The sequence below is a fragment of the Leptodactylus fuscus genome, chromosome 5, assembly GCF_031893055.1.
Source record: "Leptodactylus fuscus isolate aLepFus1 chromosome 5, aLepFus1.hap2, whole genome shotgun sequence".
Classification (NCBI taxonomy): domain Eukaryota; kingdom Metazoa; phylum Chordata; class Amphibia; order Anura; family Leptodactylidae; genus Leptodactylus; species Leptodactylus fuscus.
This window is the reverse complement of record NC_134269.1, coordinates 93,592,811-93,620,786: the sequence shown is the minus strand read 5'-3', so window position 1 is coordinate 93,620,786 and position 27,976 is coordinate 93,592,811. Positions and strand designations below refer to the sequence as shown.

At 42.3% G+C, this 27,976-nt stretch overlaps 1 protein-coding gene across 3 annotated transcripts; it reads right to left on the bottom strand.

Annotated features, from left to right (window-relative positions):
- Positions 1 to 27: 27 nt before the first annotated feature.
- On the bottom strand, positions 28 to 26,341 carry PKM (pyruvate kinase M1/2). Of its 3 annotated transcripts, none has more exons than XM_075273646.1 (11): positions 26,191 to 26,341; positions 21,250 to 21,412; positions 20,959 to 21,050; positions 19,795 to 19,926; positions 17,604 to 17,790; positions 14,868 to 15,138; positions 13,245 to 13,395; positions 13,003 to 13,155; positions 6,475 to 6,641; positions 1,976 to 2,157; positions 28 to 539 (listed from the first exon to the last, which is right to left on the bottom strand). In XM_075273646.1, exons 2-11 carry the CDS (start codon positions 21,404 to 21,406, stop codon positions 433 to 435), a joined length of 1,599 nt encoding a protein of 532 aa, XP_075129747.1. In that variant the 5' UTR covers positions 21,407 to 21,412; positions 26,191 to 26,341; the 3' UTR covers positions 28 to 432. The 3 variants fall into 3 exon arrangements, with proteins under 3 accessions (XP_075129747.1, XP_075129748.1, XP_075129749.1); XM_075273647.1 differs by lacking the exon at positions 6,475 to 6,641 and adding an exon at positions 6,034 to 6,200; XM_075273648.1 differs by lacking the exon at positions 26,191 to 26,341 and adding an exon at positions 23,221 to 23,324.
- Positions 26,342 to 27,976: the final 1,635 nt, after the last annotated feature.

Below are 27,976 nucleotides of genomic sequence, written 5' to 3'. Positions count from 1 at the left end.
ATCATGAATCAGACACAACAAGAGATGCACAATAGCATGATTTTATTTAACACTAAACTCAGCACAGTGCTGGTAAATTGTTGACAAGATGGGATATGAACATTTCCATTACCACACCACAAGCTACAGAGCGGCTCGAGGACAACACACAAAGGACACTCTTACAGCACACTGTGGCATGGGGACACTAGGAGAGGAGAGTGAACATAAATAGCACTAAATGTTTTCTCATGGAGTGCAGCACTCTAACAATTGGCTATTACTAGAGGGAGTGTAAGGAGCAGCAGAACGGTGCCAAGTACACGCAGTAATGCGGTTTCCCATACAAAGAAATGGGCTAATTGTGGTTGCCAGAGTGTACTTTTATAATGGGCAGAACCGTTCTAAGTGCAGAATAAGGAGGGGGTGAGAGCTGCTGGAATATGGTAACATTTAAGGAACTGGGACAACTCTCATGGTGTTGGTGTAGCCAGAACCTGGCTGCCAGCCAGTTAGCACAATGACAACATCGCCAGTCTTGAAGAAACCACGAGCTTTACCTATTTTTATGAAAAAATAAAGATTACATTGGCATTACAATATGGCAAGTCAAATAAAAAATAAATCATTCTATAACTTTATAGATCTAAATCTCTCATCCATTAGCTCAATGTGCCACCAAATTTAGAATTTAAAGAGGACCTGTCACCACCTCCACAAATTACATCAATCACTGGACACTGCTCCACCGATTCTGGCACAGTTGGAAATTTTCTCTAGTACCCTCCATATCAGAGCATTTAATGCTGTTATTTTTGGAGCCTCATATGTTATTTAGGCACTGTACTGTCAGGAGGGCGGTGTCAGGCAGGAGCACACAAGGGGTGTGCGATTCTGAGCTTGACTGGTGACTGGAGCGGTGAATCACACTCCGCTGCCTCACACTGCACTTTTCACATTACAGAGCCGAAATAGAACATCAGGCACCAAAACTAACTGCGTGTTGCTTGACAACGATGGAGGCTAGAGAGAAAGGTTTCCAACTGCACTGGAATCACAGGAGCAGTGACTATTAACATATGCCAAAAATTTGAATGAGTGGAGGTGGTAAAAAGTCCTCTTTAAACACAACAGTCTGGTTTCTTTTAGAGACTAGAATCTGTCACAAAGAACGGATGTCGTTTGATTGTCAGATTTAGACAGCAAGACACACTCCAAAAAAAAAATCCCAACGCAATAACGTTGCGTACTATGTAACAATCACTTAAAAAGGAGTTTTCTGTTTTCTTTAGCACACGGATAGCCTATCCAGTGGATAGGTAATCAGTAGTGTTTGTTCAAACCAATCAATTGATCTGGTCACCTACAGGAACCAGATCTACTGGGGATGGGACCAGAAACAACTATGCTCCTATTCAAATAGTTAGGCACAGAACTGCAGCATGGTTCACTGTGCAGCAGCAGAGCCTTGACACATTCAGATCAGCTGATCAGTGCAGGGTCATCAGTATAAACAACACTGTTTTTGCAAGAAAATCCTTTAAAGCTAAGGCCCACATAGTGGGCTGCAGTGAAAAAGCACTACAGGAAAAACTGTGGCGGAAACGCATTGCTGTTTTTCCCAGCAGAACTTTTCATAGAAGGTCTGCAGAGGTCCCCTCTGGGGACTTTAAACTTCAATGATACCTATAGAGAAGCTGCCAGTATTTTTGTAGGTATAATTTACATGCTGAGATTTCCAAAATTGTGACTGTGCAGCAGAAATGCTGTGATTTCTAAAACAAACTTTTTTTTGTAATGTGTGGATGGGAATCGCTAGAATCCCATCCACTTTGTAGGGACTGTAAAATGCTGTGGGTTTTGCTGCAATATTTACGCCATGGTCCCCGGCCTGTTATAACATCTTATATAATATTATATCCCTCTGTCCATCCCTCACACACAATAGTTTACACTCTGTATCCCCTTTTCCCATCTGCATCTTATCCAATCTTACCAATTTCCATAGCACAGTTGACCCTATGATCCACATCTTCTGCCCAGGCCTTATTTACTGGCTCTTTATACAGTACAGGAAAGATTCCACGGTAAAGATGTGCTTGCCGTGCTGTTTGTCCATTACGGGTTACAGCTATAATTGGAGCACGAGGACGATACCGAGATACAAGATGTGCAGACCTGCAAACAGATGGTGTAGAGTTTATTCCCAAGGAAAAAAAAAATAAAAAATGTATTTTCGAATTTAACTTGTAGGCTTGTTTATCCATATACCAAGTTTCTCAGCCACCTTTCTACAGATGTAGATTTTTGTCACAGTATAAATATCTAGTCACAAATCAAGTGCATCTTCCAGTGTAAGCAATGATAATCTGATGCCCTCTCCAGGCCCATTTTTAGGAATGTGGATATGGTGGCATAAAAAAGATGCAGTTTTTGTACAAAATTCAACTTGTACAAAAATTGCGACCTTTTTCATGCTTTGTATGCCAGAAAACTTTGCATACAAGGCATAATAAATTTCCCCCATTGACCCCGCACACTACAATATACCGTATTTTTTGGACTATAAGGGCTAGTTCACACGTGAGTATAAGGGGAGGTTTTTGACAGCGGATTTCGCGTCCAAAACCTCCCCTTATAATGGTGGTCTATGGAGACCGCCGGGCTTCTGTTCTCCGCTAGCGGCGAGCTGCTGCTAGCGGAGAAAAGAAAGGACATGTCCTTTCTTCAGGCGGAAGCCGCGCTGTCTCAGCCGCGCGGCTTCCGCCCCCCGCAGCTCCCTCCTATGTCGGCTCATTCATTTGAGCCGACAGCAGAGGGTTAAGCCGCGACAGCGATGGTCGCGGCGGGCGGGTTTTGACAAGAGAGAGACGCGGCTCGCCGCGTCTCTCTCTGTGTCAAAACCCGCGCGGGCAGTTCACGTGTGAACTAGCCCTAAGACACACCTAGGTTTTAGAGGAGGAAAATAGGGAAAAAAAAATTTTGAAGCACAAAATGGTACACTATTTAATATAAGAGTTGTAGTTTTGAAACAGCTGCAAGGCCACATTGACAGGTGACCCTGCAGCTGTACGGGGATGCATAGAGCATTCTTTTGTGGGGCCAGGTGTACTTTTTAGTTATACCATTTTAGGGAATGTCTATTGCTTAGATCACCTTTTATTTAAATCAGAGGCAAAACAGTGAAAAAAACCCCCGGCGATTTAGCACTTTTGATTTTGACGTTCACCGTACAGGAAAACTATTAGTAGACCGGGCATTTTCAGACACAGAGATACCTAATGTGTTTGTATTTCACAGTAAATTTCTACTTTTATATGTATTCTAGGGAAGGGAGGCGATTTACAACTTTTATTTTATTTTTTTTAAAGCTTTTTTTTTTTTTAAACTATTTATTAGCCCCTCCCCCAGGGGACTTGAACCTGCAGTCATTTGATTGCAAGTCCCATAGACAGCAATACAAGTGTATTGCCATCTATGGGAGATTCTATACATTACTATTACGGATGGTCATGGACCAGCCGCAATAGTAATATAGCAGTGACATGACTGGGAGCCTTCAGTAGGCTCCCGGCTGTCACCAGAACAGGTCGGCTCCTACGATATCGCCACACAGGAGCTGGCCTGCAACTTTACAGGTATGGGGCTGGTAGGGACCGACCCCAGGGGGTATTTAACACTTTGGGGGGGGGGGGGGGGTCAAGTTTTTATGCCCGCAATTAGAATGCATTCTAATTGCGGGCATTAGCTGCGAGCCTCCGCACATAGCGGAAACCCGGTTGCTATGGCGGCCGCTCTGTAGCAGAGCGGCCGCCATTACAGACCCGGCAACCGCTGTAATAGGGGAGAGTTTTAGGTGCCGACACAGGTGCTGGAGCCTGCGGCATCGCTACACTCCTGTCCTGCAGGAAGCCAGCAGCGGCAGTAGCGTGGCGATGATGCAATTCCGCTCCCTTATATTCGGACTATAAGACGCACCCTCATTTTCCCCCCCAAATTTTGGGGAAAAAAAGTGCGTCTTATAGTCCGAAAAATACGGTAACGATATTAAAATAAAATACCTGCAGGCACTTTCTGTGCTCTTATATGACCCAGCATTAGAGAGAATACTTTCAGAATACTGCATCCGATGCAGCATGCAACAATTCTTGAATTGAGGCAGAACAGTTTGCAGTATTGCATACAGTTGCACATGCTGCAGTCATATACAATCAGTATTTAGTATATAGGTCTGGAGTACAGCAGGCTTTAACTGCTGATTGTTTTGGGGGAGGGGGAATATAAATACCCAAGTCTCCAAAATAAGGCACTTGTTCACTTAAATTCAGTCAGGTTCAGATGCTACTGTTTTTAAATAAAAGCCAGAAGTTGGAAATTATGCCACACTACTGTCCATGCCACTCCGTAGGACATCTCAAAACAAGGGCATGTGACTACTTTAGAAAATTATTGTGACCAGTAGGTGACCATCGCAGCCAGTGAGCAGTTACAGGAACCCCTCACCCTCACATATAAAGATGTCACCAGTGGAAGAGTAAGGGTATGTTCACACAGAGTTGGAAAAAAAAAAATCTGCTTCAGGTATTAGGAAACAGATTATTTTTTTTTCACATGATGCGTTTTTTGTTGCGGATTTTGACTTTTTGCTCCAGCAGTGTATGGACCTGGAAACTTCTCAGTTCTTTTGCAAGAACTGCATCAAAAACCGTGCTAAGAAACAGTGTTGTGTTTTTTCCACCTCTCATCGACTTCAATGGTTAATTCCAGATGGAATTCGCCTGAAGATAGGTCATGTCGCTTTTTTCCCCCACTAGATGAAGGGGGGGGGAAAAAAAAAAAAAAAAAAAAAAAAACACGCCAGAGGAATACAAACTGCTAGTGACTCCCATTGAAATGAATGGGAGGTGTTTTTTCAGGCGGATTCTGCCTCAAAATCTGCCTGCAAAAAACTCAGTGTGAACATACTCTAAGTGCTGAGCGGAGGAGGAACAGGCAGCTCTAGGACTAAGGACAGGAATAGTGAGATTTTATTATATAGCAAGTTGAAAATGTATGCCCAACAAAGCAAGTTATGGTGCCCAGAAATATTTAATAAAAAAAACCCGCCATGATGACAGCCCCGTGCGTGTCAAAGTACAATTCGTTTTATAACAAGGGAAGCTGGCTGTGTTCAAACAAGTCAATTTGGATTAGTATTACCCATTGAAGCTACACTTCTAGCACAAGCCCCAGCTAGTTCTCTAGTAACAGAGAGACTATGACATACGTTGCAGCAATAAAACAGACTAAGTGCCATTTTTAAATGATTATTGAATCTTATGTGGACAATGTGCAAAGTGTGTGCCCAAGTAAATGACCATTTCTATGACCCCCGCTATAGAAAGTCATGTGCTATAAATAACCAGTAAAGAAAGGTCACAGTGTGAAGGAACCGCATGAGAAAATGTCACCTGAAATAGGAGTAGCAACTTCAGCTGTCCATACTACTTTATGAAAAAGAAAAAAAAAAAAAAGAAAAAAGAAACCTCTTCAATAATCTATATACTATGTCAGTAATTGTGAACTTGAATGTAAATACTAATTCAACTCCATGGTTTCAGAATATATTAAAAATATATGTATATAGATATGAGATGTCCACATCCATATCTATCTATCTATACTCAATGTTGTACAGTAAATTCTTAATGGTACTTCTTCCTTTGATAAATTCAGGAATACCGCAGATTTTTTATTACTTTTATCCTTCACAGTATAGTAGGCAAAATCCATACTGCTGGACTCATCACTACAGAAGACTTGTAACTTGAGTTCTTTATTTTTATGTAGTTTTTTTTTTTTTTTGCTCATTTGATACAATATCCCAATAATATTTTCTTGGCAAATTAATTAAAAATATACAGAACAAAGTGTAAAGATGCAATTTTCACACACGGTTTAATCAGAGCTGTAAAGTAGCAAGCAACTGTTCATTGCTTGATTAAATTTACCTCCAGGACCTTGACCTCAAGAAGGATAGAGAACAACTTTCAGAAGTCTCCAGCACACTCCTACCTGCCAGACTTTGTAAGGACGATGATGGCTCCACTACTGCATTTGAATGAGGCCTCCACTGCTCCAACAGCAGTTGCTTCTGTTGGATCCTGGGTCAACGGGGACGTGTGTCTCAGCTCTTCAAACAGTTGTTTGTGGTAAATGGCTGCTTCCGCCTCGCGAGCGATCTAACAGTAATTGGATGGGGTAGCCGCAATTGCCAAGTGCAGGCAATGGGGGGAGGGATGTCAATGAATGAGCAAAAGAAGGGGGGACAGGATAGGATTGGAAACATTCACGTCAGTCAGTCTGGAGCATTTTTTCCCCCCAATAACAGCACCTACATCACCTGATTGCATTCAGACAACATCCACACGATTGGCCTGCCTAATCTGTGGGCTGGAACAGCGCAAGAGGTCGCAGCATTAACAGCAAAAAGGATAGCTCGCAGATGAGCCCTACCTGCCAGACTCTGTCAGAACTATGAGCGCTCTTGCTAAACATTTAAAAGATGCCCCCACTGCGCCTACAGCCATCGCTTCCGCAGGGTGCCTGGAGCTAACGGTAAGACGGGAAAGTTCCTCGAAGAGTTGGCGGTGGAAAATAGCAGCCTCGGCCTCCAGAGCAATCTGTGAGCCGGAGGGGAAAAAGGAAAGGAGAGGAGAGGAGAGAAAGGGATACAAACCAAAGAAAGAAAATGAAGCAGAGTGATTCTCTGTACTTCAACACTAGAATCCAAAGTCACAAGGTTAGAAAGGAAGAGAAGGAGACACTAGGGAGAAAAGGGAAAGAAAAAAGAAAGAAAGAAACGAGAGAAAGAAAGAAACGAGAGAAAGAAAGAAACGAGAGAAAGAAAGAAACGAGAGAAAGAAAGAAACGAGAGAAAGAAAGAAACGAGAGAAAGAAAGAAACGAGAGAAAGAAAGAAACGAGAGAAAGAAAGAAACGAGAGAAAGAAACGAGAGAAAGAAACGAGAGAAAGAGAAAAATGAAAGAAACTAGGAAAGTATGAATCTGAAAAGGGACAGAACAATGGTAATATAAAGGTCAATCATCAGGCTGTTGTACCCAGTATAGCGCACATCACATGGGAGATATGCAGAAGTCTGGAGCTATGCCGCAAAAGAAAAAACAAATAACCTGCAAATAAATTCCACTTCGCAGTATAAGGGTGCATGCACACTACGTAACGCCGGGCGTGTATGAGAGCCGTACACGCCGGCGTTACAGCAGACTGCCGAACACTTCCCATTCACTTCAATGGGAGCGCTCGTAACAGCGGCGTTTACGAGCGCTCCCATTGAAGTGAATGGGAAGTGTTCGGCAGCCCTGCTGTAACGCCGGCGTGTACGGCTCTAATACACGCCCGGCGTTACGTAGTGTGCATGCACCCTAACTCCAAATTTGACTCCAGCCTGGTGACTGTAGACACTAAAAGATGCCCATACACATTACACCAAACTGCTGAAAGTTTCAAGACAAAAAGTTCATTGGGTGAAATTAAACACAATGGCAGTGTCATGGCCTTCAAAATGCATAAAGTTTTGTCCACGAAAGGAATTTGTTTTACAAGATTTTTTTTCTTTTAAAAGATCGGTTCCCAAAAAGTTCATTCATCTGTCATGTGGTCACATAAAAAAACAAAACACAACAACTTCTGGCCATTGTAAACCACTAAGGGCTAATTCACACGGGGGCAAGTAGACTGATTTTGACAGCGGATTTCACATCAAAATCCGCCTCCATACAATGGTGGTCTATGGAGACCACTAGCGTTCACTACCTTTCTTCAGGCAGATTCTGCGGCTTGCTGAGCCGCAGCTTCCACCTGGCGGCAGCAATTTCCAGGGTCGGCCCATTCATTTGAGCTGACTCCGGAGGGGGAAACCGCGACCGCGACGGTCGTGGCAGGCGGGTTTTGACCCGAGAGTGACTCTGCTCCCCGCATCACTCTCGGTGCCAAAATCTGCCCCACCGCCCCCCATGTGAATGAGCCCTAACAGAAAATGACAGCTGCTTTGCAGACAACTGTGTGTTCAACCAAGGTACACTATGCAGCATCGGTCACACGCCGGGTTGGGACCACTAGTGTCTTCAAATGGATTGTAAATAATTTATTGATTATTCCATCTTCCACTATTAACGTCAATGATGAATTGTGGATTAACCTGCAAAACCCTATGGCCATTAATAAGGAATAATCAATTAATGATTAACAAACTAAAGATGCTGGAGGCCTGGTGACTGGTTGATGCTGCATTGTTTGACTTCACCCTCAACTTCTATCTAATGTGTATGGCCACCTAGAGACAGAATCTGCATCAGCCAATAACTTTTGTACAAACAGAAGATGTGAAGAAGATAGCTCTGCCTCTATATAAATATAGATGCCTCCTGTCAGAACATCTTCTTATAATGAAAGCTATTACAGGCACAGGAAAAAACACAAAAAACCACTGTCTTGTGGGAATGTTTTGATTTTGATTTTTGAATGTGGATCATATATAAAATATATTATTAAACTCCTTTATCTAGCATACACTAACCGGAATTAGAAAAATGGTTATCATATGATCATACAAAAACACAATGTGCTATTCCCTAGAAACACTCTGTGTGAAAAAAAAAATCTATTTCTAAACCTCACTTTTTGACTAAATTGTGTACATTGTGCGCAATATCACAAAGTGGAAAAAACGTGTATTAATCGGTGCTTATAGGCAATATCTGATCAACTTCACTTTGACAACAGCTACTTTAGGGAATATTCACACTAAGATCATATTTTGTTTGCTTCAAAGCATACCTCATATAAAAACACTTTATACAACTTAATAGTCGTACAGCTAACTAGAAGAAACTTTAATATAACTTATTAAACAAATATGTCTCCTTCTGCACTTTTGGCCCTCATCTCCAACACACCTGTACATCTAGTCACAGACAAAAATCTATGGAGAAGAGGCGGCAGCTGTCAGCTAGATAAATGAATTATTGCCTCTTTCTATGCTGTGGTAGAGCCTTCACACTCCATGTACCAGAGCATAGCAGTTTCAGTATCTGTCTTTTCCAGAAGGCTCCACCTTCCCCCTTCCCTGCTTCAGAGGTTTCTAATGGGCGTTCACACTTGTGTCAGCTGTCCGTCTGTCATGAATCCACTGAAGTTACTCAAAAACATATTGGGAACGGCTTGCAAACGGTACATTTATAAATCCATCCGCTTCAATGGGTTTTGAAATCAATTACAGGTGTCTATTTGCAGCCTCTCCACAGTGAATCCGCTTTTTTTGGACAAACACGAAGTTGGACAGACAGGACTTTGTGTCCATCCCAAAAAAAAAAAAAAAAAAAAAAAGCAGATTCACGGTGGAGAGGCTGCAAACTGACACACCTGCAGATTACTTTAAAAACCCAATTAAGTGAATGGGGTTTCAAACGGACTGTTTGCAAACCGTTCCCAATCTGTTTTTCTGTAATTTTGGCAGATTCAAGACAGACGGAAAGCAGGCCCAAGGCATAAGTAAGAAGTAACTCAGGCTGGTAAATGGAAAGGAAACATTTCTTTAAAAAGATATATTACAAAGTTTCTCATATTTACCAGTACTAGACATTAAGAATTTTATAATTGGAGGTACGCTTTAACAATAGTGTAAATATATGTACTTGAAAGGGAGCAGGCTTGGGACACTTACACAGATTAGTCCTTAGTACGCCATGCAGCACACTGCCATACTTCTCCATCACAGGAAAAATAAAAAAAAAATCAGGAGAAATATGGAAGATGACTGTACACACAACTGTACCTGGTCTAACCATAAAGCATGTACCGGGCAGGTGCAGTGCATTTTTTTTTTTACAAACCTGCATGTGCATGCAGTGCAGTGCAGTTGATGAGGTTGGTGATAAAAAAAATAAATATAAATAAAATGTGAGCGCCTAGATATTCTAGTAGCTGAAGACTGCAACTAAAGAAAAACGAGGGTATACAAGATATAGAATATAATTATTTGCATACATGACTTAAAATGTACCATCCGCCTTTATAATCCAATTGTGCCGTTCATCAAATTATACAAAATATGTTGCCATGTGTAGAACACATGACACAATGCATGACTGAATATAATATAATTAGAGATGAGCGAACACTAAAATGTTCGAGGTTCGAAATTCGATTCGAACAGCCGCTCACTGTTCGAGTGTTCGAATGGGTTTCGAACCCCATTATAGTCTATGGGGAACATAAACTCGTTAAGGGGGAAACCCAAATCCGTGTCTGGAGGGTCACCAAGTCCACTATGACACCCCAGGAAATGATACCAACACCCTGGAATGACACTAGGACAGCAGGGGAAGCATGTCTGGGGGCATAAAAGTCACTTTATTTCATGGAAATCCCTGTCAGTTTGCGATTTTCGCAAGCTAACTTTTCCCCATAGAAATGCATTGGCCAGTGCTGATTGGCCAGAGTACGGAACTCGACCAATCAGCGCTGGCTCTGCTGGAGGAGGCGGAGTCTAAGATCGCTCCACATCAGTCTCCATTCAGGTCCGACCTTAGACTCCGCCTCCTCCGGCAGAGCCAGCGCTGATTGGCCGAAGGCTGGCCAATGCATTCCTATGCGAATGCAGAGACTTAGCAGTGCTGAGTCAGTTTTGCTCAACTACACATCTGATGCACACTCGGCACTGCTACATCAGATGTAGCAATCTGATGTAGCAGAGCCGAGGGTGCACTAGAACCCCTGTGCAAACTCAGTTCACGCTAATAGAATGCATTGGCCAGCGCTGATTGGCCAATGCATTCTATTAGCCCGATGAAGTAGAGCTGAATGTGTGTGCTAAGCACACACATTCAGCACTGCTTCATCACGCCAATACAATGCATTAGCCAGTGCTGATTGGCCAAATTCCGTACTCTGGCCAATCAGCACTGGCTCTGCTGGAGGAGGCGGAGTCTAAGATCGCTCCACACCAGTCTCCATTCAGGTCCAACCTTAGACTCCGCCTCCTCCAGCAGAGCCAGCGCTGATTGGCCGAATTCCGTACTCTGGCCAATCAGCGCTGGCCAATGCATTCTATTAGCCCGATGAAGTAGAGCTGAATGTGTGTGCTTAGCACACACATTCAGCTCTACTTCATCGGGCTAATAGAATGCATTGGCCAATCAGCACTGGCCAATGCATTCTATTAGCTTGATGAAGCAGAGTGTGCACAAGGGTTCAAGCGCACCCTCGGCTCTGATGTAGCAGAGCCGAGGGTGCACAAGGGTTCAAGTGCACCCTCGGCTCTCCTACATCAGAGCCGAGGGTGCGCTTGAACCCTTGTGCAGCCTCGGCTCTGCTACATCAGAGCCGAGGGTGCGCTTGAACCCTTGTGCACACTCTGCTTCATCAAGCTAATAGAATGCATTGGCCAGCACTGATTGGCCAGAGTACGGAATTCGGCCAATCAGCGCTGGCCAATGCATCCCTATGGGAAAAAGTTTATCTCACAAAAATCATAATTACACACCCGATAGAGCCCCAAAAAGTTATTTTTAATAACATTCCCCCCTAAATAAAGGTTATCCCTAGCTATCCCTGCTTGTACAGCTATCCCTGTCTCATAGTCACAAAGTTCACATTCTCATATGACCCGGATTTGAAATCCACTATTCGTCTAAAATGGAGGTCACCTGATTTCGGCAGCCAATGACTTTTTCCAATTTTTTTCAATGCCCCCGGTGTCGTAGTTCCTGTCCCACCTCCCCTGCGCTGTTATTGGTGCAAAAAAGGCGCCAGGGAAGGTGGGATGGGAATCGAATTTTGGCGCACTTTACCACGCGGTGTTCGATTCGATTCGAACATGGCGAACACCCTGATATCCGATCGAACATGTGTTCGATAGAACACTGTTCGCTCATCTCTAAGTATAATGGAAGCAGAAAGTCTGCAGAGGATACCTCTGTGGACTTTCTGTGAAAAGTGCTGTGGAAAAAAAAAAAAAAGTGATGTGTTGCTGTCAGTTTTCCCACAGCAATGGCCTAAAAGAGAATTAAAATAGTATTACTTGGCCATAGCAATAGCTATTTTGTACTTTATCCCATAACAACGAAAGCTGCAATGTAATTGAAAATCATATTTAAAGAAAAAAAAAAAAAAGTTTCCCTATAGTTTCATTTGTCATGTGGATATTCAACATAGCTCCATAATGGAATTAAAAGACTACACTTATATTGATCTAAAATTGTGGAAAAAATATTTTAAAAGCACTGGTGCCTCTTCCAGTAATAAGTAAATTGACGCTGATAAAAGACAGTAAGTGCAAAAGTGTGCACACTGAGGCATGGGTAATGTGGCTGGTTGCCTCTGTCAGCACTCTCCCACAGTAACTATATAAACATATCAGAAGAGCCACTTCAGTGCCAGGCACAACTGGGACAGTCCTACCCAGCAACAAGAATGCAGGGGTGAGAGAAGAGGAAAACGGCAAAATCCCAGCCTATTTGAGCCAATACATGACAGTACTGTGAGGTTTTCAAGCTTCTGGTGCATCAGCATAAAATTAAAGGTCATAGGAGAAATATATAGCAAAAAGATGAAAGGGGAAAGGAGGGGGGGGGGTTGGAGGGGCTGAAGGTCAATTTGCTAGCGCTCGCTTTGAGCTATCTAAATGCTAACTACGCATAAGCATTAAGCAAGCAGCGCATGCCACACCAACTGCATCTTAAACATGATACAGCAACCAGACCACACTATTTCTGGACACAAAACGCACACATACATACATACTGAATATAAATACATACAAAAACATATACTACTGGGCAAGTGTAAACAATACAATGTTATTTCTAGTTATATTGACAAATTTATATATATTTACACACGAAAAAAGTATTATCTATTGTTTATTATCTGCTGTTCAAGAGTGTGTATGTGTGTCACTACACTAGTTCAGCTATATCTAGTGTAGCATGTAAGTAATGTTCTATATGGCAGAATACTCACAGCGTGCTGCATGCGCACTGCTTCCAGAGGGTAGTCTCCCTTAGCAGTTTCCCCAGAAAGCATGATACAGTCGGCCCCATCCAATACTGCATTGGCGACATCACTGCCTTCAGCACGAGTTGGACGTGGCTTTTTGATCATGCTCTCCAGCATCTGCAAAAAAACAATATTACTTAGTAACATCAGATCCATTTTATTTCTAATGTTAACTTACTGTCATGTAAAATTATTCGCAGCATTACCTGTGTGGCACAGATCACGGGCTTCCCAGCGCGGTTGCAGCGACCAATCATCATCTTCTGAGCGAGGAAAACTTTTTCTGCTGGAATCTCAATACCAAGATCTCCACGGGCCACCATAATACCATCACTAGCTTGTAATATTTCATCAAATCTAGAGAGAGAAATCAGAATTAAAAAACAAACAAACAAACAAAAAAAAAACACACAAACAGTTACAATTAGGGTAAGTTCACACAGGGTTTTTTTTGTCAGGATTTTGAGGCCGTATCCGCCTCAAAATCCTGACCAAAAAGACGGCTCCCATTGAAATCAATGGGAGCTGGTCAGTTCTTTTTTTTCCGGGAGCCAGAAAAAGAAGCGAGATGCTCATTCTTCAGGCCGTTCGCCTCACGATTCAGCCTTAAGACACTCCCTCCTCCGCCTCAGGTTACGGAACAAAAAAAACTCTGTGTGAACTTACCCTTAAAGGGAGTCTGTCACTAGGGTGAAGCATTAAAGGGGATCTATTAGCAAAATCATGCTGATAGAGCCCCACATATGCGTGAATAGCCTTTAAAAAGGCTATTCAGGCACCGCTAAAGTTATATTAAACTACCCCCCCGTTTTAAAATAATACCCTAAACAAGAATGTGATCAACTTACCCATCGTACACTGTGGGCGGGCATTCAGGGTCCGCCATCTTCTTCATCCACGCCTCCTCTTCTTGCGATATACTCGGGTCCCGTCTAAGTCGCGAACTGACATTGCTAAAAAATGGCCTGGGCGCATGCGCAGTAGCATGCTGCTTCTACTACGGCTACTGCGCATGCACCCAGGCCATTTTTTAGCAATGTCAGTTCGCGACTTAGACTTAGTTTAATATAACTTTAGCGGTGCCTGAATAGCCTTTTTAAAGGCTATTCACGCATATGTGGGGCTCTATCAGCATGATTTTGCTGATGGAGCCCCTTTAAGCCAGTAATACAAATAGGTCAGGCTCACCTGCAAGTAATGCTTAAATTGCAACTTGTCAATTATACCTACAGAAACGCTGGAGTTTCCCGTATAGGTATAATAGAGGCAGAAAGTCCACAGAGGAAAACTGCAGATTCTCAGTGAAAAAATGCTGCAGAAAAAGACAATGCATTTCCGCAACAACTTGCTACATGGGGCCTTAGACTTGCAGGGGTTTCCTGAGCTTATGAATTCATAAACCCATTCTTTAGGAGAAGTCATCAATGGGAAGACTGTTGGGAGTTTAACGCCCCCAGGATCCCCTCTAATCAGCTATGTGAAGAGACTGTAGTGTTTGGAAGAACGCTGCAGTATCTTCAGACAAAACCAAGCACAGCAAGTCTACATTTTACAGTAGCTGTATCTACTCCCTTGAATGGGACTGGGCTACTAACAGGCCATGTGACCTATGAACATGATGGTACATAGCCTGTGAAGGATTTGTAAGAATACTCATTTCTGATTACTGGTCCATGTACAAGGTTTTCTGCCCATGCAGGTTAAAATGACAAAAGGATATGTATAGCTTTAGAGGATACAGTGATTTCTATATAAGTTCTTATATCTGAGTAGTGAATATCCCTACCACAACACTGACAGGAAAGGGGAAAAAAATAAGTCAGACCTACCTCCGCACTCCCTCATGGTTCTCAATCTTGCTTATAATTTTGATGTTCTTTCCCTTCTCACCCAAAACTTCTCGAACAGCATGTACGTCAGCTGCTTTGCGGATAAAGGATGCAAAGACCATGTCTACGTCCTGCTCAACTCCAAACTTAAGATCTTGGATGTCCTTGGGTGAAACAGCTGGCAAGTCTACGGCAGCCCCAGGTAGGTTGACTCCCTTTTTGCTACCAAGAGAACCTCCATTTTCTACCTCAGTCACACAATAGTCAGGACCTAGAAAAGAGTTAAAACAAATTTAGGATTTAAAGCAGCCAACCACGCCTTTACTCCCCAGAAGATATTTATGTTCTGATGTTTCTATCAAACGCTTTACACAAAAACACAAACAATTTTAATATTTAGTAAATTTACTATGGGGGCTTTGAATAAAATGGCTGGGAGCAAATTGGTTAAATTTTGATAAGAGTATGCTGATCCCAGGAAAATCTTACTTTACTAAGATACACAGGTAAAGCTTACCATATCCTACAGAAGACACTAGAAAGCTGCTGTTAAAGAAGTTGGCCGGTATTGTTGGCCTATCCTTAAGGTGCCGAATCCCCACAGATCACTGGTACAGAGACAGCATCATCTCAACAATGCAAGCTGAACTACACACTCTGTATACAAACTGCAGCAGCTGTCCTAAAGACTTCAATGGAACAGCGCTACAGTACCTACACACATAGCTACATTTTAGATGGCGAGTGAGCAGCACAAGTTCATGGTATGTATTAATACAGATAGCACCACTTTCTCTGCCCAAGTAATCTGTGGGAATCCAGGATATTGGAACCCTGTAGATTTAATTTTATTTGCTTACTTACTTATATAGCGCAGTCGTATTCCGCAGCCCTTTTGCAGATATTGCCAGCACTATTCCATATAGGCTTCACAATCTAAATTCCCTATGAGTAGGGCTTTGGAGTGAAATAGGCCATCAGTACTATAAACTGGATAACCCCTTCAAGGTGAAAGGGCCTCCTGACATACTTTGACTGTGCAGCTGCAGTCGCACCAATGGCATGTTTGGCAAACAAGGGCCTAGAAACTTCACAGCATCGTTCTACGGTTTATTACAGGGATCACCAAGCTTTGGCACTCTAAAAGAGACAACCCACTGATTGTTAAACCAAGGGGGCAGAAGCACTCAGATGAGCAGTCTCTCTCTCTCAGACATTTGTAGGACTGGCTTTTTAAAAAGACTATGAGCCCTTTATCAAATGGCAAGGAAAGATAGCACTTCTGCACCCCCAGGCTTCTGCAATCAAATTTTTGGTGATCCGCTATGGTCATGGATTACTGTGTCAAGACTGCAGCCCTAGAGAAGGTGTACAGAGACTAGTGGGGGACATGGCAGTGTTAGAAAAAAGCTAAGCAGGGGATTGGTTAGGCAAGAACGTATGCAAATTGACTGATACCTAATGAGATTCCCCTAAAGGCCTATGTAGATGTCATGTCTTACAATTTACATATTGTAGACTCCTGAAAGTATGGCCATACAGTCCTTCCATACTTCTTCCAGGTATTTAACACTGAACCACACCTTACAATATTTTAAAGAGGAGCATTAGGGTGCGTTCACATGATGTAAAGTGGAGCGTGACCTGGCACATCTACGCGTGTCAGCAGTTTGTGTGCTCAAAAAGATCCCATTGATTTCAATGGGAGTTACGAGCATATACGGCGGGTTATTTTGCGGCCGTAATTTTGCCTGATGTCCTGATGCAGTCAAAACTTAAGTCATTTTTCTGTATGTATCCCAGGAGAACATGGATTGTTGTTGTTGCTCATAGCAACTGATCACAGTACAAATTTCAGTTTCCAGCCCCAATGAAAAATCAAAGCTGTGCACCAAGTGGTTTCAATGGACAACAAACAACAATTTCTTTTAGACACATTCAAGGTCAAAGTTTTACAGACTGAGTGTAACTGTCAGCATACAAGTTATGAAAAGTGAATCTTAATAAAAATACATCTTAAGTAAAGTTAAAGGGATTCTATCATTAAAATCACATTTTTTTCTCGATCACACGTAGGAATAGCCTTAAAAAAAGGCTATTCTGCTACCTTTAAATGTCTTCTCCGCGCCGCCTTTCAGTAGAAATCCCGGTTTTCGTCTGTATGCAAACATACACGGTCACCAGCGTTCAAACAGCACTGGGGGCGTCCCCAATGCGAGAGAAAAGTTCAGCGACGCTTCTAACTTCTTCTGGAACGCCCTCTACCTGTATCTTCTTCCGTCCTAGGTTTCAATCTTCTAGGCCTTGGGCAGAGCAGACTATGCATGCCCACGGCCACAAGAAAAATGGCCGCTTACACAGTAAGCTGTATAAGCGGCCATTTTCTTGTGGCCTGTGGGCATGCACAGTCGGCTCTGCCCAAAGCCCGATGGCAGAGCGGACTGCGCATGCATAGACGTTTGAACCCAGCTCCAGAAGAAGACACGCAGAGAGGCCGTTCCTGAAGAAGATGGAGGCGGCGCTGGAGATTTCTCTCGCAGTATTGGGGACGCCCCCCGTGCTGAGGACCGCCCCCAGCGCTGTGAAAAACGTGATTTCTACCGAATGACGGCGTGGAGAAGACATCTAAAGGTAGGAGAAAAATAGCCTTTCTGAAGGCTATTCCTAAGTGTGATTGAGAAAAAACGTGATTTCAATGATAGTTATGCTATCCTTAAAGGTATTCTATCTACTAACCAAGCTCTTTAACAAGCAGGGAAATGAGTCCATCATCTACATAGATCTTGCTGCCAGGCTTCACCACCTTAATAAGATTCTTGTAATCAACCCAGAGAACATTTTCATCACATTTTTCCTGGAAGGCATCATCAAGGGTCACTTTAAGGGATGCCCCCTTCTTCAGTTCAACCTCTGCAGTGCCACTCTACAGAAACATAACACAATAGAAACATAATCCAATTAAATACAAAACATATGTCCTTTGCATATCAAACGTTGCATATTGAAAAGGATACCTATATATTTTTATTTTTTAAAGATTAGGGTTTTCCATATTAATAATATTGATGTCACAGGGCTGGGCACTTAATCGCAAAATAAGTCAAATTGAAAAATCGGCTCAAATAGATATGAACTTACTTTTACTGATTGTTTCAATTGCTTTGCCTCCGAGCCATCCTGTCTCACACTGACAATGACTAAAGGATATGTCACTCACTGTATACTATCCAGTCAAGATAACTGATATGCAAGTAACCAAAATTCAGTGGCATAGCATGGAATATAAATAGGGGGAATGGCATGTAAGAAAATGGAGTGGTCGAAAATAATTGTTTAATTGAAGAATTTACTTTGATTAATAATCATATTTTTGACATAGGTCGCTCAGCCCTATACCAAGCATAGGTCATCAGAATGATGTTGTTCCAAAACCTAGCACCACCATTAAAGGGGTTGGCCACTTTCAGACCAATAATGACAAACAAAATGTGCAATAAAAATATATACAATTTTCCAATATACTTTCTGTATCACTTCCTCAGTTTTCTAGATCTCCGCTTGCTGTCATTCATTCTGTTACTTCTGGTGGATAAAACTCTGACCATGGTCATGTGATTTACGGTCCATGGTCATGTGATGAGCACACGGGTGCACAGCTGATTACCAGGCAGATGTCTGATTACTGTGCTGTGACTGTAACGAGCGGCACCTGTGTCCTCATCACATGACCATGGACTGTAAATCACATGACCATGTCAGAGTTTTATCCTCTAGAAGTAACAGAATGAATGACAGCAAGCAGAGATCTAGAAAACCGTGAGGAATTGATACAGAAAGTATATTGGAAAATTGTATATCTTTTTATTGTACATTTACTCTCAATATTGGTCTGAAAGTGACCAACCCCATTAATCTCTTTCTATGCTGGTACATATAGATAATAGGGCAGGAAGCAGGTAAATCCATTCTCTGTGAAGTAGCTGAACCAAGTCACTGCAACTTAGGTCCCTTAAAGTGTATGGAAGCTGATCTGTAGTAACCTAGTCCGGTCACTACACAGAGAACAGAGCTGTCTGCTTCCTGATCCATTCTCTATGTAGCAGCTGCTGAGAACAGCTGATCAATGGATTTGCCAGGTCTTGAACCACCACCATTCCCATTACCTATGTTTAGAATAGGTATTCAATATTTTTAGCTCAGAAACCCCTTTAACTCTATATAAACGAATTCCCATCCATTCATTTTAGTTGAGCCAGTAAACTAATCTGCTCAACTGATGATCAAAAAGTGGTTGTGTGAAGTGAACAGGTCTCTAATTGTCCAATATATAGAAAGAAAGCCAAGAGAAGTATCAAAGTCACTTAAAGAAGTATTCCTGGAGTTACAGATTGATGACCTACCTAACTGGTGTGAGTCCAACACCCAGGGCGCTCATAGATCCGCTGCACAAAGACCAGTTTATTCATCATTTGGCTTTGTTTGCACCTCGATACCATTCAAGTGAATGGAGCTGAGCTATAATACCAAGCACAGCCACTATGCAATGAATAGCGTTGTACTTGGCATATAGTCTCTTTAAAAAGCTGATCTAACCTAAGGAGACGTTATCAATAGGTTTGCCATCAATGTGGCCTTCTAATCTACATTTCTAAAATGTGAAGTTATTTTGGGTGAGGCATTGCTATCATTGCTATTTGCCATCACAAACTTCTATTCTTTATGTGCGGTCATGACTGCACACAGACAGAGTTGGCTTTATACTACCAACTGGATGTACATGTGGAGACTTCGTATATAGAACTCAAGGACTTCATCCACTAAAGTGTTTTCTGAATGTAACCAAGAACAAGACCCACAAAAGCAATATCCTAATATATTACATCTTCCATGTTCTTTGTACTCCAACTGTAGCATTGACAATACTTACTCCTTTGATAAGTCCAGTACGAATTTCTGGTCCTTTGGTGTCTAATGCAACAGCCACTGGTCTATAGAGGATTGGGTTAGAAGCAAAGCTCTCTGTGGCCGCACGCACATTCTTGATGGTTTCTGCATGATACTACAAGAAACATAGCATACGAGTTTTAAAAATAATACACATTTTTTACGTGAAGTCATTTGGTGGATAATTCTACTGACTAAATAAATCACTTTATTTTCTAGCAGCATTTGTGTCATTAATAAATTCTGTAATATACTTTATTAACAAATTATGGCTCCCATATGTGAAATTCAGGATTTTTCACTCTCTTTCTCTTGCTTTTCTATTGAGAGCTGTTCCCAGCTACACATTGTGTATGTACAGTATAGAGGCTGTGTGAAATGGAAGAGAAAATGATGGTAACAGGGGGGGGGTCATTTTAAATGGCTACATCTGGAGCAATATAAAAACGTAGAAACTTGCTCTGTATATCATATGAAAGAGGAGATTCTTATCTATAAGATTTGCAAAGATATCATTGCATAGAAATAGCCTGTGTTTTCAACCAGCGACTAGCTTTGTATGGGTTTTTTTTTGCCTTCCCCTGGATCAACACTGTAGGGATTGTAGGGTTATAGGTTGGACTTGATGGACCGAAGACTTTATCCAACCTCATCAACTATGTAATTATATATGAGAGGAGAATCTCCTCTTTCATACGACAGCAAAAGCAAGTTCCTTCATTTTAGTAAATTACAAAGTGTATTCATCAGTTATCCAAAAGCTTATTAAGTTTTAAGAACAAAAAGCTTTTGTTAGTACTTTGTGGACGCAACCTAGCACTGGAAGTTGATAGCGATGAATGAGCTTCACATGCTCAGACTGCCAACTGGCTTTGTGCTCAGGCCATGAATAAACACCCAACCCTTAGATATATACCTGCCAAGTCTTTGACGAAAAAAGAAAAAACAAAAAACCTTTTCACACACACAAAAAATGTGTTAAGTTTTTTAGAAAAACGACTGTATTATTAGAACACAAGTACCAACTATACTCCCCCCCAAAAAATTCTATTTTTATAGCAAACAGCTGCAGAGACTAGATTGAATTTCTCTAGTGACCTTCTACTACGGGCTAAGACAGCAGGTTACTTATGTACACATGCCTAACCTCATGTGTCCCATGGGAAAAGTTCAGACGAGCGACGTTCATTCCAGATTTTATCATTTCTTTTAGCGTTTCCACTGAGCGAGAGGCTGGGCCTAGAGGAAAAAACATTTAACACCCATAAGAGCAAGAACAAGCTTTGGAGTTCCAATTTTTTTTTAAAGGCGTTTCCAAATTGTAGCCTTACATGATATGGCTACCTTCATTCTGCACATTCTAGAAGTTAAACGTTACCTCGACCTGACTCGAAAAATATGCTCAAACGATAAATGTGAAGTGAAACCAGATACTTACCAATGGTGCAGATGATGCCAGTATTACGTGCTACTATGGGCTCGGAGTCAATGTCCAGGCGGCACATGTGCTCCAAGAAGGTGTCTGCCATTGCAGCATGGAGTTGTTGTGTCTGGATAAAGGCACTACCGGCCTCTGATGCATGGGATTTTGACATGGTGACCTGCAAGAAAAAAATATGGTTAAGGTTGTTCCACTGGCATAAGAAAAAAGAAACCAGTTTTCTGTTTTTAAACTACATAAAATAAGCTTGGGTACATTATAAACCAGTTGTTACACATCATAGATTGTAAGCTCTTGTGAGCAGTACCCTCAGTCCCCTTGTGCAAGTTACCTTATTACTCTGCAATGTATCTTTCTGTGGAATAGATGGTGCTAAACATATAATATGTATTATTACTACAATGTGAAATAAGGCCTAAGGAAAAAAAAATAAAAATTATCCAAAATGTGGGTTCACGTTTCCTATAGCAGCATATTTGTGTAGAATCCAAAGAAATATTGTCTTAAGACAATATGTCCTAATACGCAATATGTAAAGAATATGGTTCCTATTTATAAGAGTCTGAATAAGGTCTGATCTGGGCTAATTTATTGACATGCAAAATAGCAATACTTTGCAGTCATGGAGTATCACTGACTACTTGCTAAAACCTTGGACCCCTACAGGTCAGTAGAAGAAACTGAAGAATTTGGCTGAGGGCTGTGGCCTCTTCACGGAGCACAAAGCACAGAGCCATACATTGCATACAGGCTGAGCTTGGAATTGCAACTCTGCTACATTCCCCTACCAATTGCTATTGAATAACATCTGTTCCAGGTGTGAAAAGCGCAATGACATACATTATCTGACAGGCGCAGCCACCCTGATTTTTTTTTTTTTTTTTTGGATGAGTTTTTCCAAATCTGTTCAGCCATTCCAAAGACATAAGCCAAGTGGGCTGCAACACTGTCGTTTCTCTGGGGGTGGGCTCTCTGTGTCCTGTATGTCATCTAGTGTTACAGTCTACTTGGGTAGTATACCCTAATCTGCATTGTGACCAAGGCTGGGGCTACCCTTTGGCCACGACTAATGTTAGTAAATGGAGTTGCAGTGCGACCCCTAGTGTGTCACAATCATGACTTCTAGTCACAATTCAGAGTTTGACTTGGAGTCACATTCACGGCACACTAGGGGTCGCAATGTGACATTCACTAACAATACTGATAGAGTCATAGTGCAATCCATCAATCTTTGGTTGTACAAAGAGGTCATGTCACAGTGTAGCCCTAGCATTAAAGGGCCTATATCTTTGGAATGGCTGACTTGATTTGGTTAAACAAAGTACTACAATGCCAAGGGTAACACTGCCTATCAGATGATGTATGTCAGTTTTCCACATCGGGTAATGAGTCCCCTTTAACATCCAGCACCAATCACTGTCTTAAATCTGGTGCATCTAAAACAGTAGTAAGAAAGTAACCTAAAACATTTTCACTACCACACTAAATATCTTATCAGATCTAAAATGAGGAAAAATGGAGCTCTCCTGTTCTGGATATAAAACAGGAATGCATTCAATATGCCTCCTTGTATATTTCATAGTCCCTTTACCACACTTAACATTACTGTAAGCCAATCTAATAAAAAGCAAAAATACCAGGCATATACAAGGACTCCTTCATACTAGGCACAACGCTCTCAAGTAAGAGGCAGAAGGAAATTGCCACCCACAAGCAAACTGTCTGAAATGACTACAGGCATCATATTATGAAATGAATCATTTCATGGAGCAGGATTACTCAACTTCTGGGAACATGAACGCGGAAACCAGTTACAGTCATGCCACGCCAGTCTCAGTGGCTCCATCAAACTACAGGCATTGTAATATGTCCTGCCATGAGCTCCATAAACACTAACTATACTGCATTCTCAGGTAAAACAGCAGACAGAATGGGTTTTCTTTCTACATCTAGTAAGGTGGGGTATACCTGATGCAATGCTTGATGCTTCCTCTTCTCAGAGACTGACAGTAGCTCCCTCTGCCAGCATCTTCTATGCTGCGTGACCACTCCCCTGTGTTAGGACAGGTCACCATGAAACCCCTCCCTCTGCCTGGAAACCCCAGACTGTACGTGCAGCTGCACACGACCACATCACATGTGGAGGATCGACAGGACCCCACTGTTCTAGACTTACCACTTTATTCATGATGCTCATACAGAGGCAAAACCAGAGACCGAGCTTGTACACAAAAATTTACAACCCTGACCTCTAAATGGGTCCTCTGTTGCATGCCCTTATAAGATGCAATCACATCATATGGATTTATTCACTAAACGTGATGTGAGCTCACGATACACAATACTTAGTGTGAACGCAGAGTGATAATACAGTAATTAAGGGAGCAGAAGTTGATCTATCACCCATGTAATAAGGGCAGGCTATACGTTACATAATATATGATAGCAATAACTGTGTCAGGGATGTCATTAAAACCTACACAGACAGATAAGAAAGAAAAAGCTGCATGTGGTACATTCCAATGTCAGTCATTCCAGAACAAGTGCTGCATTACAGGGAGGGCCCCGGCTCACCACAAGTCATACACTGGCTTTTCTAAAGGATATTACTCAGCTATTCCGTTATATTGCTGCATACAGGAAGCCTCTGACTAAGCAATGAGGATGTAAAGACTATAGAGTTGTAAAATAAGAGTAAATGAATCATGGATAGGACATATTGACCTACCGTATAAGTCAACCTTATCAAATGAATGATACTACAGCAGGAGATAGCATAAGCAGATCTTATACTGTATATCACAACAGGCTTCTGTTCTACAATCTCCTGTAGGACATACAGGGCTCAAGCCTTAGCTCAAATGTAAGAGTATTCTCATCTTCAGCCGCACTCCGACGACCATGATGGAAATAATCTACCAAACACATGATGAAGTGATACATTTGCATCTGTGTCACATCATTTTCACGGATCCCTCACAGACCTGAATACAGGACTAGCCCAATAGATTTTATTATTTTGAAAAGCACCATCTCAAACCTGTGTTTTTTCCCCCCAAGTTTGTGTTAATAGAGTCTTAGTTGCCATTTTCTCCGGCAGCACTGTCCCATTTAATAGAATGATGTTGTTACCGTTTCTGTACCTTAAGTTGTGCAAGGAAAACTTAAACCAGAACTCCCCCCCCCCCCATCTTTTTCATGGTTAGTGGGGTTTCCAGAGACTAGACACCACTGATCATAAAATGATACAATATCCTAGAGATACAATATCATCATAATATGGGAAAACCCCTTTAAATGGATTTTCCTACAAACAACATTGTTCACTTACAGATAGGCAATATACATCTGACTACTAGAACGGGGTCTGTAGCCCAAAATCCCTCCTCACTGCAGTGAGTAGATAGAAATGAGCAGTGGCCAAGAGTAACCACTCCCTTCAAAGTCTATGGGACTGCTGGAGATCGAGGACAGCGCTCCACCAGAGGTCTTTACATTCTGGGAAATGTTTGATCCAGTAAAGAGCTGTTGGCAATGACTTTCTATAGATTGTGTACACGTAATGGCATGCTAATGTTTTGGGGGATGACTACAATAACCTTGTGCCAATCGCATTAAATAAATGAATGCTATGACACAAATTAACACTTTCACATCATATACGCCGGTGGTAATGAGGCCGAGCTCTGGATATAGCGACATTTTGACAGCTGCTGACCCATAATACTAAGCTAGTCAGTAACTGGTTTGCACAGGGAAGTCATTATCTATTCACTGCACAGATGACCTTGACAAGTTCACAGTGCATCTCTCCAAAGGATGCTTTATTTAGACACGCCATAGATATCCATGTCTCAGAATAACACAGACTCCTTTTCAGAGCCGTGTACTGGAGTATGAAATGGCCAAGAAAACTGGCAAGGTTTCTTGTACTATTACATAACGTGAATCAGATAAAAGCCGAGTACAGAGGAGAATCTTATCGGTGCTTTCCTTATACTTCACTGTGTACCCTTGGATGGCGGTGGGTGCATTACAAGTGCCCCTAGAAATAGTCATACATCTTGTATCTCACTGTTTATCTGTTTTACATTCTTGCATGGTTGAATATGTAGGCGCTGAATTACTAAGTAGTAATTAGTGACACAAAAATCCCTAACTAGAAGGCTAGATACACTGCTAATACTCCAGTCATAGCCAACCCATAGCATGCCCTTTCATGTCGTATTCTTGCTACAAGTTCCAATCTGTCTCTAGTAGGTCTGATCTAGCTATTAAAGGGGTGCGACTGCACAATGCAAGATATACAGTAAGAGGATCAAGATGTATAAAGTGGGCCTATGATCATAAACAATATAAAAGGACTCATAAAGACTAGACTGCAACACATCAAACAGACATGCTCATGCAGATTTTACATACAAGATACATATCATATTTCAAATAAAAGACATGCAAAATGGGAAATCCATGTCCTAGATATTCTAAATGCATACAATTTACTAGAATAATATATGTCGAGTATGCACATCCGCCAATCAGAATGCACTTCTCATCTTTCTGACAGTAAAATTAAAGAGACATAATCTGATTGGCTGACGTAGGCAGTTTCCACATTGAGGTGCAATCTACTGAGCCCCAAGGCCTTGCAAAACAAGAGGGCCCCGGTAGACACACCTCCCTGTATCTCCATGGTAACCACTGATGCAGCACTTTATAGAAGACGAGCAGCCATCTTTAGTGGGATATTAATGGACATGCACATGACAAGAGAGACTTCAAGTCGCAAGTCTTGGCTTTTCCGTATAGCAGACACTTTTATCATCTAGTTATAGAATAATTAATACACGAGTAAGGGGGTCCCGTTATGAGTCCCGCGGCAGGCCTGACCTTCCCTAAGATTACCTCACTCAGTGACAGGGGTAAGGCGCTTATTACCTGGATAGCTGACTGTGACAGGACAATGACACCACACTCCGCTCTCCTCTCTCTGCGTCGTTCGTCTGACAGTAGCCGGCAGCTTCCCACAAGCAAGGTGATCCCTGCAGAGCCGGAGGACGGTCCACACCTGCCGCACAGATCCTTGCGCCTCATGAAACTCACTTCATATCCACCCTGTGTACCCTGCACACCTATTTCTATCGACCGTGTCTCCAATTCATTCTTACAACAATGAACGTACGTGCGTTAAGTATTAGGTAATACCGATAAGCGACGTGGAACTATTTTTCGTGGCGGAGAGATCATTATTAAGAAATCCACAAGGATGACGCATTTTCTTCGCTAACCAATAGGAATACAGTAAGGCAGCATCTGCCGAGTGCGTGTCTGGAGAAGGGAACTGCGCATGCGTTAAAGACTGCGCTGCATCATCCAGATCTCGAGTGCCGTGGTGTGATTAGTGGCGCACACGCAGCGGCCCTGTGTGACAGTGTGCTTTACAGGAAAGACACCACAACTAGGAGAACTATACTAGTCATAACAATTACTTATGTGGCTGGCTACATGAAGTAATATGTTTGTATAAAGTGGCACACCAAGTTTTTGTGTAAAGGTAGCAGGACTACCTCAACTGAGGCCTAGAGTAGGGGCTGCAATACATTTTTGACATACTGGGGAAAGAAATACGATGGCAGGTTTGCCTACCGGCCCTAAGTTCATTGGATGTCTGTGAAAAAGAAATAACCAAATCGGCAAAGGTCCCTGTAATCTGTACATTCTGGAAAGGAAAGAGTTAAAACAGTCTTAGGGTACGTTCAGATGGTAGCCACAGCTGAAAGCCGATGCACTGCACCAGCATCCAGCCACACACTTCGCTCCGGATTAGGCCCAATGAATGGGCCTGTTCCGGAGGAGGGAGTGTCTTCAGGCTGAATTGCGAGGTAACTCGGCCTGAAGAATGAGCATCTTGCTGATTTCAATGGGAGCCGTCTTTTTGGTCAGGATTTTGAGACGGATACGACCTCAAAATCCTGACCAAAAAAGTCAGTGTGAACTTAGGCTAAGGCCCCAAAGGACGTCCCGCAGCTAAAAAAGCGCTGTGGAAGAACCACGGTGGCAATGCATTGCGGTTCTTCCTGCACTGCTTTAAAGGGGCTTTATCAGCAAAATGATGCTGATAGAGCCCCACATATGCATGAATAGCCTTTAAAAAGGCTATTCAGGCACTGGTAAAGTTATATTAAACTACCCCCCAGTTTTAAAATAAAACCCTAAAAAAGAATATGATCTACTTACGGATCGTGCACGCTGGGCGGGCATTCAGGGTGCGCCGTCTTCTTCATCCACGCCTCTTCTTACTCCGATGTCCCCGGGTCCCATCCTCTTCCGGCGCTCGCGAGTGGACACTGATATAAAAAAAATGGCCTGGGCGCCTGCGCAGTAGCTTTAGTAGCAGCCGCATGTGCCCAGGCCATTTTTTAATATCAGTGTCCGCTTGCGAGCACTGGAGGAGCACGGGACTGGAGAACATCGGAGGAAGAAGAGGCGGGGATGAAGATGAAGACACACCCTGAATGCCCGCCCACAGTGCATGATGCGTAAGTAGATAACATTCTTTTTTAGGGTTTTACTTTAAAACGGGGGGGGGGGGGGGGGGCAAGGCTATTCACGCATATGTGGGGCTCTATCAGCATGATTTTGCTGATAGAGCCCCTTTAAACAGAAAGTCTGCTGAGTTTTTCTCTGGGGACTTTCTGTTACTATTATATTTATGGGGAAACCA

Bases quoted from the DNA above. Each gene is read 5' to 3' on its own strand.
- PKM (XM_075273646.1), bottom strand. From the start codon at position 21,406: ATGTCAAAATCCCATGCATCAGAGGCCGGTAGTGCCTTTATCCAGACA. The intron at 13,396-14,867 runs GTAGGTCTGACT...TTCTCTCTCTAG, and splicing joins AACCATGAGGGAGTGCGGAG to ATTTGATGAAATATTACAAG. The intron at 13,156-13,244 runs GTAATGCTGCGA...GTTTTTTTGCAG, and splicing joins CCGTGATCTGTGCCACACAG to ATGCTGGAGAGCATGATCAA.